Source organism: Phaethon aethereus (assembly GCF_964289735.1).
Source record: "Phaethon aethereus genome assembly, chromosome: 1".
Lineage (NCBI taxonomy): Eukaryota > Metazoa > Chordata > Aves > Phaethontiformes > Phaethontidae > Phaethon > Phaethon aethereus.
This window is the reverse complement of record NC_138575.1, coordinates 124,771,846-124,789,917: the sequence shown is the minus strand read 5'-3', so window position 1 is coordinate 124,789,917 and position 18,072 is coordinate 124,771,846. Positions and strand designations below refer to the sequence as shown.

Below are 18,072 nucleotides of genomic sequence, written 5' to 3'. Positions count from 1 at the left end.
GGAACTAGGCAGAACGATGGTCACTGCTATTACCTGCTTTTTCTCTCCACATTTAATTGAGAAGTGGCTGAACAGGTCTAGAACTGCAACCTGAACTAGCTCCTACTGATGAAGATCCCATTCCTGATTGTCAGTGCAAACACATACTACAAATTGAATCAAAGCCCCCTTCCTCATTTTAGGTTAAAGTGCAACTGAAAGAAGCAAAGCAACCATTTGCATACCTCTTGAGATTCAAATCTTGCTTCTTTTCTCCCCTCTGGGTGCAGACTTGGAATGCCGAACAGAGTCTCCTCTGTTTGGTATTCTCTCCTTGGAGAACACCAAGGGTATTCTACCTCTCAATACAAAGAAGGTGATCTCCCATTTGTTATGAAAATCTTACTCAACACCAACTGCTATAGCCAAAACCAGATACTATTATGGCCAAAACCAGAATATATAATCCATAAAAAGAGTGCTCTAGGATATCTAGAGATCATTTCACACAGTTCAACCTTATGTCTAGGGTAGCATCATTTTTTTTTTAAAGGTTGAGGCACACTTTCAAAATTAATGATCTATTTCCAATTGACTGTTCATTTCCTGCCTTAAGGAGAAAGGACTCCCTTCCTAAGCCTAGAAATATCTCCATGTTTACAATCTTGTCCATTCTGCAAGAATCTGCCATGAACAAAGCTTTAAAACCATTACTTTATTATTGAGAGTCTAGTCTGAATGTGGCTTCAAATACAAACTGGAGGAAGATCATGCCAAACTAAAGTAAGTTTTTAAAAAATACGCATGTTCAAAACTGTTAATGATCTCCTGGCGATCTTCTTCCTGGGCTTTTTTTGAACATTCAAGGAAGGTGCTGGCCTGGTTCTCAACCAAATAATCCCACATGGGATACTCAAGGGATAGATAAATCTCTTTACTATATGACACTCCTCTGTGATAAACTAGATTCAAGTATCACACATTCCATGCATCACTAAGGCAGCATCACTGAAAGGCAGCCAACACCAAAAGCCCCTTCCTTCACTAACGTTTTCCAGCATGTGACAACCACACATAATCTACTGAGAAGCAGAAAATATTTGCCCAAGAGGTAAAAAAAATTATATCATCTGGGCTTTCTTTCTAAAAACAAAGACATGTAATCTTCTTTCTGATAAACTGGTTTCATGGTTTAACTGTTTTCATGAAGACACATGGCTGTTCACAGAGCAATTTGCTTTCCAGTGCTCCCTGATTCCTATCCAGGTAAAGATGAAAGTTTTAAGAGTAATTGCTCTGTAGTTGGAAAACTGGCCAAAATCCCTGAAGAGAATGACTCAGTGGGAAACTTATGAAATGGGCAGGAGGAGAGAGATATATTCTTTTTAATCCTGGGGTTTTTTTCAGTCTAGTTTAGGCATCAGAACAGTAAGAACATGAACAAAATTACAAGGGGGGTGATGACACCTGAAGGAACACTGCTTGACAGATTTTTTTAGAACTTCATTATATACATTTTACTACGAAATGTAAAAATCTTTGAAAGTGAACACTTGCGCAGAAACTCTTTTCTGAACAAGATGAAAATGAATTTGATCTTCAATATTAATATTGTGAACACTTCCTACTATTTGCTGTCAACTCCCTCACAGGGAAAACATCCAGTTTTTAGAGAATTACCTATGCAATTACTGCTTTTATGACAACTGCATGACTATGGTTGGAATTTTCTACTAACTAGACAGATTTTCTCAAGAACATAACTCAAGAAACCATTTTAACTGATGAAAGAGCATATGCTAATCAAGTTTAATTGGCAAGTCACCATAATACTCCAACATAATACCGAGAAGCTGAACATGATTTTTTTCAGTCGACTCTGAATGGCACCAAACATTCATAAATACACTGCCAGTTTTGGATACTGGATCATTCTGAACCATATCAGCATAAAAATCCCCAAAACCACCAAAAAATAAAGGATACTTTCATGTTAGGTCAATACTGTCCAATTGCTCATTCCTACCATATGCATTAAGTACGCCAGGATCAAAAATTTGCTCCTGAGCAAGATACTGACCATAACAACTCAGCACATATGCATTAAAACAGACAAGAATACAGTGTTTTTGCATATTTTGTAGGGTCTTAACTCCAACCAAGAAAAACATTTAATTAGCACTTGGTCAAATGTGACTTTCGACTTAGCACACCTTTGTCCATTTGAGCCACTCCAAAGAATGCTGAACGAAAGATTTTTGCATGTCATTAAAGAACAACATATTTTCTGAAGCTTTATAAACAACAAATTTCCAAATAGCATTTAAGCTGATAGGATGGAAGACCATATTTATGTTTATAAGAATCACAGAATCACAGAATCACTAGGTTGGAAAGGACCTTTAAGATCATCAAGTCCAACCATTAATCCAGAACTACCATGTCCCCTAAACCATGTCCTGAAGCGCCACATCCACACGTTTTTTGAACACTTCCAGGGATGGCGACTCCACCACCTCCCTGGGCAGCCTGTTCCAATGCCTGACCACCCTCTCAGTGAAGAAATTTTTCCTAATATCCAATCTAAACCTCCCCTGGCGCAACTTGAGGCCATTTCCTCTTGTCCTATCACTAGTTACTTGGGAGAAGAGACCAACACCCTCATCGCCACAACCCCCTTTCAGGTAGTTGTAGAGAGCGATAAGGTCTCCCCTCAGCCTCCTCTTCTCCAGACTAAACAACCCCAGTTCCCTCAGCCGCTCCTCATAAGACTTGTGCTCCAGACCCCTCACCAGCTTCGTTGCCCTTCTCTGGACACGCTCCAGCACCTCAACATCCTTCTTGTAGTGAGGGGCCCAAAACTGAACACAGTATTCAAGGTGCGGCCTCACCAGTGCCGAGTACAGGGGCACAATCACTTCCCTACTCCTGCTGGCCACACTATTCCTGATACAGGCCAGGACGCTGTTGGCCTTCTTGGCCACCTGGGCACACTGCCGGCTCATATTCAGCCGGCTGTCAACCAGCACCCCCAGGTCCCTTTCCACCAGGCTGCTCTCCAGCCACTCCTCCCCAAGCCTGTAGCATTGCATGGGGTTGTTGTGGCCAAAGTGCAGGACCCTGCACTTGGCCTTATAAAACCTCATACAGTTGGCCTCTGCCCATCGATCCAGCCTCTCCAGACCCCTCTGCAGAGCCCTCCTACCCTCCAGCAGATCAACACTCCCACTCAGCTTGGTGTCATCTGCAAACTTACTGAGGGAGCACTCAATTCCCTCATCCAGATCATCTATAAAGATGTTGAACAAGACTGGTCCCAGAACCGAGCCCTGGGGAACACCACTCGTGACCGGCCGCCAGCCGGATTTAACGCCATTCACCACAACTCTCTGGGCTCGGCCATCCAGCCAGTTCCTCACCCAGTGAAGAGTAAACCCGTCTAAGACACGAGCCGCCAGTTTCTTCAGGAGAATGCTGTGGGAGACGCTGTCAAAGGCTTTACTAAAGTCCAGGTAGACAACGTCCACTGCCTTTCCCTCATCCACTAGGCGGGTCACTTGGTCATAGAAGGAGATCAGGTTGGTCAAGCAGGACCTGCCTTTCATGAACCCATGCTGGCTGGGCCTGATCCTTTGGCTGTTCTGCAGATGCCCTGTGAGCACTCTCAAAACCAACCGCTCCATAATCTTCCCTGGAACAGAGGTCAGGCTGACAGGCCTGTAGTTCCCAGGATCCTCCTTCCGGCCTTTCTTGTAGACGGGCGTCACATTGGCAAGCCTCCAGTCTTCTGGGACCTCCCCTGTTAACCAGGACTGCTGATAAACGATGGAGAGTGGCTTGGCAAGCTCCTCCGCCAGCTCTCTCAGTACTCTTGGGTGGATCCCATCAGGCCCCATAGACTTGTGGGTGTCCAGGTGGCTTAGCATGTCCTTGACTGCTTCCTCCTGGATTATGAGGAGTACATTGTGCTCTCCATCCCCATCTTCCAGCTCAGGGGGCTGAATATCCTGTGGATACCTGGAGTGGCTATTAAAGACTGAGGCGAAGAAGGCATTAAGTACCTCAGCCTTGTCCTCGTCCTTGGAGACAATGTTCCCCGCCATATCCAGTAGGGGATGGAGAGTCTCCTTGCCTCTCTTTTTGTTGTTAATATATTTGTAAAAACATTTTTTATTATCCTTTACGACTGTGGCCAGACTGAGCTCTAGCTGGGCTTTTGCCTTTCTAATTTTGTCCCTGCTTGACCTAACGAGATCCTTGTACTCTTCATGAGTTGCCTTCCCCTTCTTCCAGAGGTGATAAACTCTCCTCTTTTCCCTGAGGCCCAGCAAAATCTCCCTGTTCAGCCAGGCCGGTCGCCTTCCCCGCCAGCTCTTCTTACGGCACATGGGGACCGCCTGCTCCTGCGCCTTTAAGATTTCCTTCTTGAAGACTGTCCAGCCTTCCTGGACCCCTTTGTCCTTCAGGACTGTCTCCCAAGGGACTCTCTCAACCAGTGACCTGAACAGGCCAAAGTCTGCCCTCCAGAAGTCCATGGTAGCAGTTTTGCTGAGTCCTCTCCTTACTTCACTCACAACTGAGAATTCTATCATGTCATGGTCGCTAAGCCCAAGACGGCCTCCGACCACCACATCTCTCACCAGTCCTTCTCTGTTTGTAAACAGCAGGTCCAGCAAGGCACCTCCCCTGGTGGGCTCACTCACCAGCTGCATCAAGAAGTGAAGGAGAATGGGGGAAAAAAATGAAGAATTTTACCACCAGCCCATTTACATGTGGATAAAATAAAAAAAAAACCAAACCAACAAAACCCAATAAAAGAAAAAAAAAAGTACAGTGTTGATATCATCTCTCATTTACTAACAGGGCAGGATCACACCTCTTCAAACGAGTTTACTGGCATAACTTTTTCTACAGAACAGTCCTACAGAAGACATAGTACAGTTTCAGACTTGGGAGATATGACTTTCTCCCTTCCCTTGAAGGTGTGTATTTCGGGAAGTAACAAGACCTTGAACATGGGCAGTAGGCATTCAAGTTTCCATTTCCTGAGATTTCAAGAGTTATTCTGTAAAACAGCAGCAGCTTAACAAAAGTAGCAGGGAGAAAAAAAGAAGCATTTTTTTAATCATTCTTTGAGGACCACCCCCAGTCCCCCCAAAGCCATAGAGATTAGACAAAGTAGAAAAATGTGAAAAATATAAAAAATGTTTTCTGCTAGTTACAGTTTACAGGAAAGATTGAAGCAGGTTTGTACTTATTAGGTATAAAACATGCCTGTATGCTGAAAAACCCTTCTTTTCCCCCATACTGACTGGGTAGGGAAGCATGGTTGCTCAAACAAGAAGGCCAAGATCATATTCCCCCTGGAGAGAAAAGATTAGGTAAACTTCCTTCTTCCACACATTTTCAAGGGACACAGAGTGCGGAGAACTACCTCTCTTCCTCGAATTCTAGGCAGAAGCAGTGAAGCCACAAAACTTTACTTTTTTCATGCTGCACAGGCAAAGTCAACCTACAAAAGAAAAAGCTCTTTCCCCTACAGCTTTTAAAAATGGTATGGGGAAAAAAAGGGAAAAAAGCAACACATATTAAATACCTGAACTGTCATCACGACTTTCACGAGGCAGGTTACTGTGTACCAATCTCTCTAAGGAAAACAATCCAGGTTGCAACACTACTGTCCACAGTAGTGGACAGATGCAGATTCAAAGATAAAACTACAATAACAACACTTTTTCAAAGGTTCCGGTTCTTTTAACTATGAGGACTAGAGAAACTTCTTGTTAGTTGTGATTGCAGAAACTGAAATTGTAGTTTGATTCTACAGCAAGCCAGTTTCCATGGGAGCAAAGTTCTGATTGACAGAGGTCCTACAGTCTGCTGGGAGGCCAGTGGGTCTGAAGAAAACTAAATGAGATCTCAGCATATAGAAGTATTGATATGAAAAAGAAATGTAGGGCAAAGTGGGGAAAAAGAAGCCAGAAAGAAGCTTTGGCAGAGCTATCAAGGAGCTTTGTATTATAAAAGAAATGCTGGAAGATGAAAACTGGCAGAGAAATCCTTAAAAAACTTCAAGGTATACTGTCGCTCAAATCAGCAGTAAAATGTTGGTGCTGAAGAGACCAGCAAAAACCAGAACTGTTCTACATTCATTAACCAACGAACAGAGAATGCAGAGCCAGATGCAGTATAAAATTTTCGTCAAGATATTCTGAAAGCACTCAAAGGTGTAGGAAGGAGGATGATGAACAAAGCTGCTTTTTATAAAAGATACAAAAATGCATAAAAGTGATATATGACAGTATGTTCATCTCTAAAACCAAATTATAATCTGAAATATGACTTAAAATTACAGAAAATAAACAGATTAGAAACTTAAGGTATTGTATCATAATAGGAACAGTAACAGGAGTGTGACTTGCAATTGTTTAACAGTCAAAAAATGCTTTTAACAGAGCAAAAAGTGCTAAAAGTTTGCTTATTAACTACAGCTGTATCTGAAGATGAGGCAAGAAAGAATACAAGGTATTTCTCTAAAGAGAAACTCCCTAATGTTTTCTAAAGGAAATAAACACAGGACACAGCTATCTTCTTCCCTCATACAGGATTTATGAAACAAACTCTTCAAACACCAGTCAGTCATGAAATCTGACCAAAATTTGTCTGTTTAAGAGTACAGATGAAAACGTAGGACCAAATAGCAGCTCATGATAAATTTCATCAAGAAACTAGAGATGGCAGCAAAGTCTCAAGCTATCAATTGAGAGTAAGAGAAAAACTTAAATCAAAACGAAAGGTCTGAATAATTCTTACAGCTTTGTTCAAACAGTAAACATTTCCAGTTGTGGGGTTTTTTTTTTCCTTTTTTAAACAGTGACAAAAGAATTGGAAACCCATTAGAAAGAATAGGTATAAACCATACTAAGGCTTTATTTTTAAATGCAATGACTTCACAGATCAATTTTTAGCACATATCAGAAAAAGCATTTTAAAACAGCTTTCAACAAAATATATGTGATTAAATCTACCATGTATCAGTATTCTCAGAAGTCACCGCTTTTTTTTGATTTCTGAGTGTTCCAGCTATGTATCTGAAACCACATTTCAGGAAGGTATTATTCACATGCTTTTCCTCAGCTTTGCAACTGTAATGAACACTGAAAAGTTGGGTATAGGCCCAGTTTCAGGAAGAGAATTTTCAGCTCTTAGTTTTCTGCAACACTTTGAATTTTTTTAAATATATATTAGCAATATAGGAAATGAAACTCTATTCTGAAAAACAACAAATATTCAGGGCAAGAATCACGAAAGCTTCACAAAGTGATCTCACCTTTCTGCTAAATTGCATCCCTGAGAAACTCTAAAACTCTACGCTTCTGAGTTTGCTGTTTAATTCTAAGAAGAAATGATCATAGCATATTGAAAAGCACTGTTTCAACAGCAACAAATAGCTCAGTATCTCACAACTAAGGAGAATACCCAAACCAAAAGTTCTGCTACATATTTCGCCTAGCTACTAACCAGGACACGTTCTCAGACCCAACCTGTTGGTCCATGCCCATGCTACTCACTCATCAGTGCTTGGAACATTTGCTCCAAAATTGGGAGGCACATATTAAAGTCCTTCCCTAACACACAGCACCTGAAAAAGCACTCACCAGGCTAGAAGATATGGGAAACCAAGGTATTCACAACACTCTCAGCTGATGTTTTATGGAATCATTCAATATTCACCACATCACTAAGAAGGGAAAAGAAGCATCTATGATGATCATACTCACTATGCAAAAAAGAAATCTGATTCCCAGTCCCTGTTCTGAGAGAATTGTATTTCATACACACGCCACAAGCAAACCAACTCTACAGCCAGCAATCTATTTGCAAACATCCCTAACCAGCAGAGCAAACAACTACAACTCTTGAAAACTTCAAACAATTAAGAAACTAAGAATCCAAGGAAGAAGATACACCTTCTTTCTCAAGCAAGAGTGGAGAAAGTATCCTGTTGCAATGGTAGCTATGAAGTATTGAATACTTTCCAGTTGGAATTGCCTACAACTGATTAAAAAAATCGACACACTTGAGATCTAAGATTAGAGAAAGAGCTCCTGATATTTTAAGTACCCTGTTTACTTTATGCTTTAAAGATAACTGAACCTTAAGGGTTGAACATCCGAGAAACCCAGCCAACAGGTAACCATTTTTTCCACAAAGAAAAAAAAAAATAAATCTTAATCTAACAGCTGTAACTGAGCAAAACAGTCCTGTCTGACCTTCTGTTTTGAAAGCCCCTTTTGTTGCTTTCATCCCTGTAGTGCTGAAGCTCTGGAATTAAGGCGCTTGCCTTAAGCGAACACTAAGAGATTACCTCTAGTTTGGGGGCTGTAGAAAGGAAAACAGTGTTTTCTGCAAGCAGAAGTTGGTACTTTTCAATCTATACTTGATCTAGACATACTAACACAGAACTTTTCCTTAAAAAAAAAAAACAAAAGGCCTGCAAATATTATAATTGAAACAAGTTCTTGATCAATGCAATACATATTAAATTTAGGTTTAGAGCAAAATAAAGTCTGAAAAAAGGTGGCTCAGGAAAATTTTCCTAAACACACTATCAGTACTTTTGCACATAATCACATCAGAACCAGAGGTAACAGACTTAGGTGTGGTTTCTATAAAACTTAGAAGCACTTTCAAACATTAAGCATCTTTGAGGTTCAGAGTACATCCAGCTGCTAATATTTAAGTCCTGAAGGACCCAACAAAATACACGCACACTTGAAGAGCATCTAACCATGTTGTAAGCTTAGAGGCTTCAAAGAGTTAATTCAAATATTAAAAAAATGAAAATCCCAGACTTGCAGTTGCCTTCCTAACTTTAATTTGACTCTATTGTGTATCCAACTTAAATCCTGAATGAGATGAGGTCCTGACATAAAGTTAATGCTTGGTTTGAATTACGGGGAATGTCTATGTGTATAGAAAGAAGAAAGAAGCAAATTAAGAACATAAAAGCAACTAAGTGTGATTTATTTTTTTTGTGTGTGTTAATTATTGTTTGCTAATTTGCAACTTACCTCTCCTTTCCTTACCATTTTCTGGATTATTGCAGGAAAGAGTTTGGAGGCTATCTTCCTGCTTATTATGCAAAAAAACCAAACATGCTTTAAAAAAAACAACAACAAAACATGTTATGATACCGCCTAAATTAATAGTTCATTGTTGTCAAAGATGGGGAGAGGGCAAGGGTCCTGCACAGCTTATCTCTCTCCATCCCTAAGTATTCTAACTTGAGCTAGCCCTGACTGCATTGTAGGTCTAGTCAAACCAGTGAAAACAGCAGAAGAATAACCCCGTCAACAAGCGAGTATTTTTGTAGTGCACCTGGCTTATATAGATCAGATGAATGCTAAAGCTGGCACAAGAGGAAAGGTGGATCATGTAGGGCACGGAAGCACATAAAGAGAGCAAGACCCCCCCCTTCCAGCAACCGCAAACTTAATTCAGCTCACATCACAAACTTGCACTCATGCACTCACACAGTGCCTCACACAAGGGCAAAAAGAGAAGAAAGGCTACTACTGCCAGGTTTACAGAATCTACAGACCAGCTACAACTTGAAGCTCTCCTTCAGGTATCATGGTACACTAGAAGAGGCTGCAGGATTATGGAGATGCAGGATTTCACCTCAACTCCTGCCCTGGCTAGCTGCTCTGTACAGCTAGACCAGTGCTGATCAGACAGATGTTCTCTCTAAACCCATCTGAACCCAGCCTACCTGGTCCTACTGGATTCAAGTCCAACCCTGGCAAACCTAAAGAGCTCCACAAAGATCTGCTCTGTTCCAATAAAAGTTACTAGGTCAAATTGGTATTTTTCAAATTGTTACTATATCAAATTGGTATCAATAGGTATTGATGCAGGAAAGATCCTATCACCGAAATATATAATTCCCTCAATTTTTTGTCATCTTCCCAGGCTACCCTCACCCCCACTTTCTGTATCATCTTTCCCTAACCAGTAAGAGGGGGGTGGGGGTGGTTTGTAGAAGGGAGATGAGATTACCTCACTTGCTTCTTCACTGCCCTTCCATTTACAATTCATGATGAATCAGGGACCATCTTTGTAAAGGCTTTTTTTTTTTTTTAAAAGACAACAGCACTAATGCTGGGAAAGTCCATAACGAATCCTGAAGGCACAAAAGGAAAACAGATACTTTACATACCCATGCAGGAAGACATCCAGAGACAGATTTCATAAAGTTCTGAATATCTTAAAGACCACTGTACCTGAGAAGCCTCAGCCTCACTACAGCTAAAACTTTTTTTTCTTACCCCTAGATGTCTTTGGATCAAAAATTTCCAAACATGAACTACCTTCCAAACCCTGGTAACAGGGAGTTTAAATGAAGTCAGGAGTTACCTAAGAATCATGTGTTCTGTGTTCCCTAGAAAAAGGGCACTTTAAAATTGTAAGGTTTTTTCAATCTCAGCTACAGCAGCATTGACACTTTGACAAGATAAAGCTAGTTTTTCAAAGCTGAAAGTGCTTCCTAAACAACTGAACTGAAACAGGACACATTTTATGTGTTTTATGGGGATGTTAGTCAAAAATTAAATTGGAGTACCTGCAAGCACTTACACATGCCATTGGGTAGCCAAAGAAACAGATGAAGGAGCCAAGGAAAACTCTATTTAATGAAATGATATTTAGAAACCTCTGGTGGAAGGAAAATATACAGTACTTAAGGGGCAGACAATGAACTTAGTAAATGTGCAAGAACCATGCATCAATTCCAAATGTCTTCACGTGGTTTTAACTATTGGTTTCTGACAAAGCAAAGTCAATATAGAAATTCACAAAATATTGACACTACAAGAATTCTGACAGATCCTAAGCCAGGAAAGGAAGTACAGCCCCACTGTACTTTGAATACTGCAATAACAGTCAGAAGGTATGTAGTAACTTTCTGGCTACCCCTACTTACCCTATTCCAGCAAAAATGTATGAAAGTAAAAGAGCAAGGCACTTGTTAACCAAGAGAGAATCACTTCTGTCATTGACACAACATTAGGAAACAGTCCTTCGTCCTTTTAGTCCTAAATTGACCCTGTAACAGTTTTCTAGTTGTTTTTCTGAAAAGATGCCTTTGCTTCTCACATAAACTGAAGTGAAAAATTAAACCCTTACTATAATGCAAAGTTCTTTTATTGTCAAGCTCCAGAAATTATTCCAAACTTTATTTAGCTGCTTTCAGTTCAGAAAAAGGTATTGGTAAGAATGGGGCTTAAGCACTAGTAAACACAATTGTAACCAAAACACCAAAGCTTGCTGTGCACTTCTGTTTCCCACAAGGGAAGCATTCTTTTTGCCAATAGACATTTCCCAAGAAACGCTGTAACTCACTCTGAATACAGCAGAAGTTTACTTACAGAAATTACTAACTGGACACTCTAAAATACAGTTCAGTTTACAGCTACTTTGAGGAGAAGCTCTCCCTTCCCATGCTTTGGATACCTTACCTAGGTATCCTCTTACATGCTTATCTGATACATGCAAAGAAAAATAAAAGCATTTCTTGGGGTTCTTTCGGTGGGCATGTTAGCTGATTAGTACATTATCCTAAGAGTCTTAAATGACTAGGGATGATAATTCTGGCCATGCATGTAATATATCCTTATACACATTGTCACACTGTACATTAAAAAAAAAGTACTCACTCCTAGAAAAAGGTGAATTTGTAAGAGTTAGTTCTTTTTAACTGCATTATTTGGCATAAAATACCTACTTTTGACAACCACCATTTTCAATTCTGAAGTCACCATTCTTTAGATAGCACATTTAATATGACTACAGGTTTCTGAAAAGTGATCTTTGGAAACATCTTATTAGGGTTAATACTGCTCAATTACCTTGCATTGTCATGACATCTGTATAAAAGATTATAAAAAGGCCAGTGTATCAGACAGAGGGCTAAGTAGGCGAGTGGCTGTTGACATAAAATACAGGTATTTTCTTTCCCTAACACTTCTTTATCCCAAAGCATTTTATCTCAAGCATTGTGTTTGTATTGAAATTATCAGGGATCACTTGAGTCCTAAAGTCTAGCCCCCATTCTTGAAGGCAACAAAGTTTCATACTATTTTAATAAAAAGATCAAACTCTTAACCTAGCAAATCTTCAAGACAAGGTAGCTTTTTTTGTCCCACAACTTCTCACAGACAGCTGCTCCAGAACCTCAGTAGTAAACTGGTCTAAAATCTTCTAATTTTCAGCCTCAAATTACTCAGGACTAGTCTGCACACATATGCTCATCTGCTCTTACCTTCAAGGGCTTCCTTCTCTCAGGTGTTTAAGCACAAAATCATATTTGCAAAGTCCTCGCACAGTCTTTCTTAGTTTGCATTTTCCTAGATCAAGTTCCTTCAAACTTGCCTCTTAAGCGAGTCTCTACTTCTCAATCATTGCAACTGTCTTATTCACATTATAAGGTTGTATGCAACAATGCAGCCACTTATCAAAAACACACTAGGAAAAGCCACAGAAATGGAAAGAAGAGTACTGATTAAAATGTCATGACCTGCAACTAGGTATATTAATTCTACTCTGTATTCAGCTGCAGTTGAACCTCTTAAGTAGAAAGCGCCTCTTAAGTAGAAACAAGTTGCTATTACAGTTAAAATTCATAGCAGAATTACTTAGCTAAGGAGATATTCTAGCAACTATACACTTCAAATAATCTACTGTTATTTTCCTGAAGCAATACACATTATGACCTTATGTGTAAATCAAATATTCATTATAATCTGTTCATCTTAAACACTGTAACACAGAAAACAGCTAAGAACGTTTTATTAGTACACTAGTATTTCAAACTACTAAGAAAGTCAAAAGCTAAACTAGAGAAATCACTTTCCATATCCCAGGGAAGTTCCCCTCCCTTTCCCCCCTTTCCAAACAGTGAGTACATAATACAGTTGTTTCACATTTTAATTTTCATTCACTCCTGTTCAGAGAAAATGGAGGCAACAATGAAAAACAGTGTAACTGAAACCATCAAAATGCTTCTAGATAGTTTTTTTTATCACAGTGCTTAAAATTATTAAAATATTTTGTGGACAAGGAATCCATGAGCTTTCTCCTCCCTTTCCTAAATGCTCCCAGACTAGGGCATAAATCTAAAGCATCTCCATCTCAAGGTAGTAGATCAGGATGGAACTGCAACCACCATCCTCTTGTCTGACTTCAAGGCGATACAAGCCTTCATACTTTAATGCAAAAAAATCTCCTGTCCCACTTCCCACCACAAGGCCTTGCATCCTCCCCTCCTATCTCCTGCAGTGTTCCAGCAGCGCTGGCAGCCTGCAGAAGAGAGGAACACCGGCAGGCTCTAGGCACTTCAACTTCTCTTTACCAGATGGAAGAGCCCAAGCAGAGAGAATTATCCCATCACAGGAGAAGGAGGGATGAAAACAAACTAAAATCCTCAGTGTGCAGTGCAGAAAAGGACTAGACTGAACCCTGTCGTATTGCAGAGAACGTCCTGAATGATATGGTAGTATGAGCACCAACCACCACATTACTCTTTGGTACAAAAATACTGACATGCTACTACTATGCACAACGGTTGTACATATATATGGTCCACAAACGGAAGACAAAACTACAAAAATTTACAGTTTAAGTGACTGTTAATATGAAGACTAATGATTTCAGTTGTGACCAATGCCCTTTTTAACACAAATAAACTTTTAGCAAGTTCATCACATACTATTTACAACTTTAAAATTTTGAGACATTTTTAAGTAACCTGCAATCCTACTTTTAGAAAGGTCAGACAATCTTTACAGTGGTACTCTCATGCTAACATAAACCGATATGAATCTTAAGAGGTAGAGAAACTCAAAAACAGACAATGTAAAACAAAGTCCTTGCGGAACAAGGACTCTATAATAAAAGCCATGCTTCGGTCTTCTAGATTCAATACCAACTAAAGACAGGCATTCTCACTTTGGCATAAAGAAAACTACTGATACGTGTACGTGGAGCTCCTATGATAAACTCAGAACAGTTTTCACCTCAGATGAGTACCCAAGATGTTTCACCACTACCCCTACTACGTTTTTGAAACTACTCCATGCATTCTGAATGAAAATTTTAATAAAAAATAGAGACATACACTTAGCACTATTATCTGTGAACTGTCAATCAAGTGGCTTAAATATTTTAGCTTGTGTACTTCTCAACCAATATGCAAGGAGAATCTCTTCACAGTTACCTGGAAGCAAGTTTGGGGAAAAAAAAGGCATGCCTGTGTTTTTCATCACTGCCAGTTATCCTGAGATACGTTAACACATTTTTGAAGCCTAATACAGAAATCCCCAATTTACTTGGGATTTACTTGCTTGAAGTGTGTTTGTGTCAGCCAAGTCTGAAGACAAGACAGTAACCTAGAACATAACACGTCTGGTAAAGTAAAGCTACATGACTAATGTTAGTGCCATAAATGCCACTTTAAAAAGTTCAACAAGAAATTGGGAATATTATTCCAATTTTTATCTCTATATAGTTTTTAACGATGGAAAGGTATACTGGAAATACATGCAAATGAAGATTTTCTGTCTACTCCTCCTGGCCTTTTTTTTCTCCTGCACCCATTCAAAATGAAAAATATGTGCTTGCAGAACTTAAACACATTAAATGTCACATAATAAACAGTTTATCACTGTCATTCCAATCAATTAATTCATACACTGTCGCATTGTACTTATTCCATACTTCAGCACACCAAAAGCTATTATCACTGAGTTTACACAAAGTGAGTCTTATCAGTTTATAGTATTTAGAAGTGTTTAAAGTTTATCCTAAAGATCAGAATATGCCTCAAAAAATTGGACTCCGTACTGTCAGCTAAGAAACTATTTCCTTATTTCTCCAGTAAATTGTATGGGAACTCTGGGACTTCTCTTAGACTAAATATTCAGACATTTTACAGGCAAAGATCTCTTTCCCACACCCTTTGTGAAAATACCTTTTACTACCTTAAATGACTGTGGTAACTACCTATTCAGGAAAGATAAATTACACGTTTTAATATTTCATGTGTCTGCAATGCAAATCGGGGCCAGATGTGCTATTTGCAAGAACTAAATTACTGTATCAATCAATAATAAATTACAGGAACGCGCAGACATTTAGTGGATGTTTCACTGAAAGATGTTTAGTAAGATGCATATGTAGCAATTCAAAGCAGATTTACAGCAGCTTTTCTCAAGTTGCTTAAAGACAGGCAAGGTGGTACCCAAAATCTGCAAGCTAAATAAAGATGCTGTGTCCCCGGTTCCCTGGAAGTCAACTTTGTAGTACTGCAAAGAAACAGAAACACTACTTATACAACTGCACATGAAATTGTGTATTTATTTTAAATGTTTTTTTAGAGGACAGACATGACATCTGTGTGGAAAAGCCTGAGCAATCACAACAAGTTATCAACCCTTCACACCACCACTGCTGCTATTTCCAGTGATCCACTCTGTTTTTGCTACAGTGTTCTTGCCATCATCATGCTACTGTGATTCAACATTTATCTGTTAGATCTGGTTACATCACACCACTACCTATACTACCTAAATCTCATGTGGAACTTCTGTAGCTAATACCTAATCCACAGTTTTTGATAGCTCTCTTCAAAATTCTCCAATCACAAAAGAAAAAGTCATTTGAAACGTGCAAACATCTGGACTCCTGTGAATCATCCATTCTCTAAAAGGGTGTGTGGTCATGCCAAATATAATCACTGCACCTTCTTTCTAACGGTAATCGGGTATGAATAAAATACTGTGTGAACTGCAGTGGTTAGCATAAAACCACTTGTGAAAGGAACGTGCCAAAAATTGTCTTGAAAACATGTTTAATAACAGAGTTTTGTTTCTCAGCTACAGAAGCTCCTCACCAACAGCCAGCTTTAAGCTAAAGCAATAGCTTACCATTTATGACAGCAAACAAGGCCCTTTAAGCTTATTATTTTTAAAAGTTGTTTGTGTTAAGAGAAAGGTAGTAATACCTTGTGAAATGACAGAGTGCTGAAAGTTCTGTGGGCAACAAAGTCACCTGCTAAGGCCAAGACTAGCATTCCAGTATAATCCTGAGGAAAGATTAATTCTAGAATATTTTTAGCCCTGGCTTTGAAAGTAGACAGCACTTGATATAAACTGAAAAGCATGCTGGTGGAGAGCGGGCAACAGAATATATGCAGAAAAAATTCTTTGTTTGTAATTAAATCACAGTGAACAATTGCTCTTATAAAATTCATTGTGTGGAAGAAAAAACTGCAAACACACTGAACAGTGTCTCTACTAAAGCTTCCACAGCAATCTCAGCTTTGGAATCAGAAACAGAGAGAAAATTAGAAAGTCACAATATTGCTACATCTTTCATGTCCGTTTTGCAACACAGACACAAGTACAGAAAATACGTGAAAGATTACGAATAAATTAAAAAATGGATTTTCAAACTGTGCAGTCACAAAAACGGGGGGGGGAATTCAGCTTTAATTCATTATCACCATCTGATTTGGGGGATTCTATGCATTTTCTTGATGCGATTACACAGACTTCAGACTTTAACTGTCATTTTTATCTACTCTGCAACAGCGGTAACCCGAAACAAGGAGCTGGGCAACGCCAGCAACTACCTCAACTCCTAGGTTTGATACAAGCCTGGAACACCGGTTTAAAAGCAGTTGCATAATACGGCTCGGAAGGCCAAGCACTCCTACTGCCTTGCACATCTCTATTTCCACACGAATGCGAGTGGAGGGAAAGATCTGGACGAAAACCGAGCACTACCTCCGCGTCACTAGCACTGCCACTAACAAGCTGGTTATTCTGCAGCAAAGAGGAAAAACCAACACCCGGCGCACAAACGTGCAAACACCCAGTGAAGAGGTGGATCTACGGAGAGATACCTTCCCTTTCCCTTCCCCAATAGGCAATCCTTGATGGGTGTGCCAGGAATGGGATATAGGGGGGAGGAGAAGAAAAGGGGTGGGAAGCGGTTGCCGCTCGCTGCAGCCAGGCTGAGCGGCGGTTAGGCGGTTAATCATGGTGGCTGAGGAAACATGGGGTCACTTCTGCCCCTTCCGCCTCCCGCGTAAGGAACGGCGGTGGGCAGCGCGGCGGAGGCACTCGCCCCGTCGCCGCCACCAGCCAAGGGGGGGGACCCGCATCCCCGCACCGCTCGCACGGACCCGCTGGCGGCGGCGACTCAGGTGGGTGCCGAGCAGAGCATCCCTCTCCCCCCGCCGACAGCGGGAGGGGCCGGACACGGGGGCACCGCCGCCCCCGCTCTGCCCGCTGGCGCACACGCCCGCCCTGCCCTGCCCGCCGCCCGCTCCCCGCGGGGACTCACTTGCCGATCACCTCGCAGAGCTCGTACACGTCCTCGAACAGCACGTCGTCGTCGGCCATGGTCCGGGCGGGGGGGATCAGCCCGAGAGGCGGCGGCCCCGGGGAGGGGGAGTGGGAGGGAGGGAGAAAGGGGGGGCGAGGGAGGGGGGAGGGGGGGCCGCGGGCACGGTCCCCGCCGCGCCGCGCGCTCCCCTGCCGGTCAGCGCCAACCGCCACTACCACGGTAAATCCCAGCCGCTACGGCAGCTCGCGCCGCCGCCACCCTCCCGGGGCGCCGCCGCCCGCCCGCTCGGGGGCTCCCGCGGCCGCGCCGGGACTCCCCGCTCCTCCTCCCGCGGGCCGCAGCCGCCGCCGCTCCCCGCGCGTGTCACACACTCCACGGCCCCACCTTCCTCCGCCCCCACCCCCCTCCCGCCCCCTCTCAGCCGGCTACTCCCCAGGGGCGGCGGGCGGGCAGCTCCGGCTAGCGGGGCGGCGCGGGGTCCATGGAGGGGATCGGCGCGGGGCAGCGGGGCCGGCGGCAGGCGGCAGCGCCGTCTCGCTCCCTCGCCGAGCGGGCGGGCGGGCGGCCGCGCGCTCCCGGCCGGGGGAGGGGGGGGTGTCGGAGTGCGCGCGTGCCGGGAGGGAGGATAATAGTGGGAGGGGGAGGGGTGGGGAGTTGCAGGCGCGAGGAGGAGGAGAAGCAGCA

At 41.9% G+C, this 18,072-nt stretch overlaps 1 protein-coding gene across 5 annotated transcripts in view; it reads right to left on the bottom strand.

The window, feature by feature from the left end:
* CASK (calcium/calmodulin dependent serine protein kinase) overlaps positions 1–17,577 on the bottom strand; it is a 226,309-nt gene extending 208,732 nt beyond the window's left edge. For all 5 annotated transcript variants that reach the window (XM_082009616.1, XM_082009618.1, XM_082009619.1 and 2 more), the window contains exon 1: positions 17,386–17,577. In XM_082009616.1, the coding sequence (XP_081865742.1) occupies positions 17,386–17,444 (59 nt within the window). In that variant the 5' untranslated portion in view covers positions 17,445–17,577. The remainder of the gene's footprint in view (positions 1–17,385) is intronic.
* Positions 17,578–18,072: the final 495 nt, after the last annotated feature.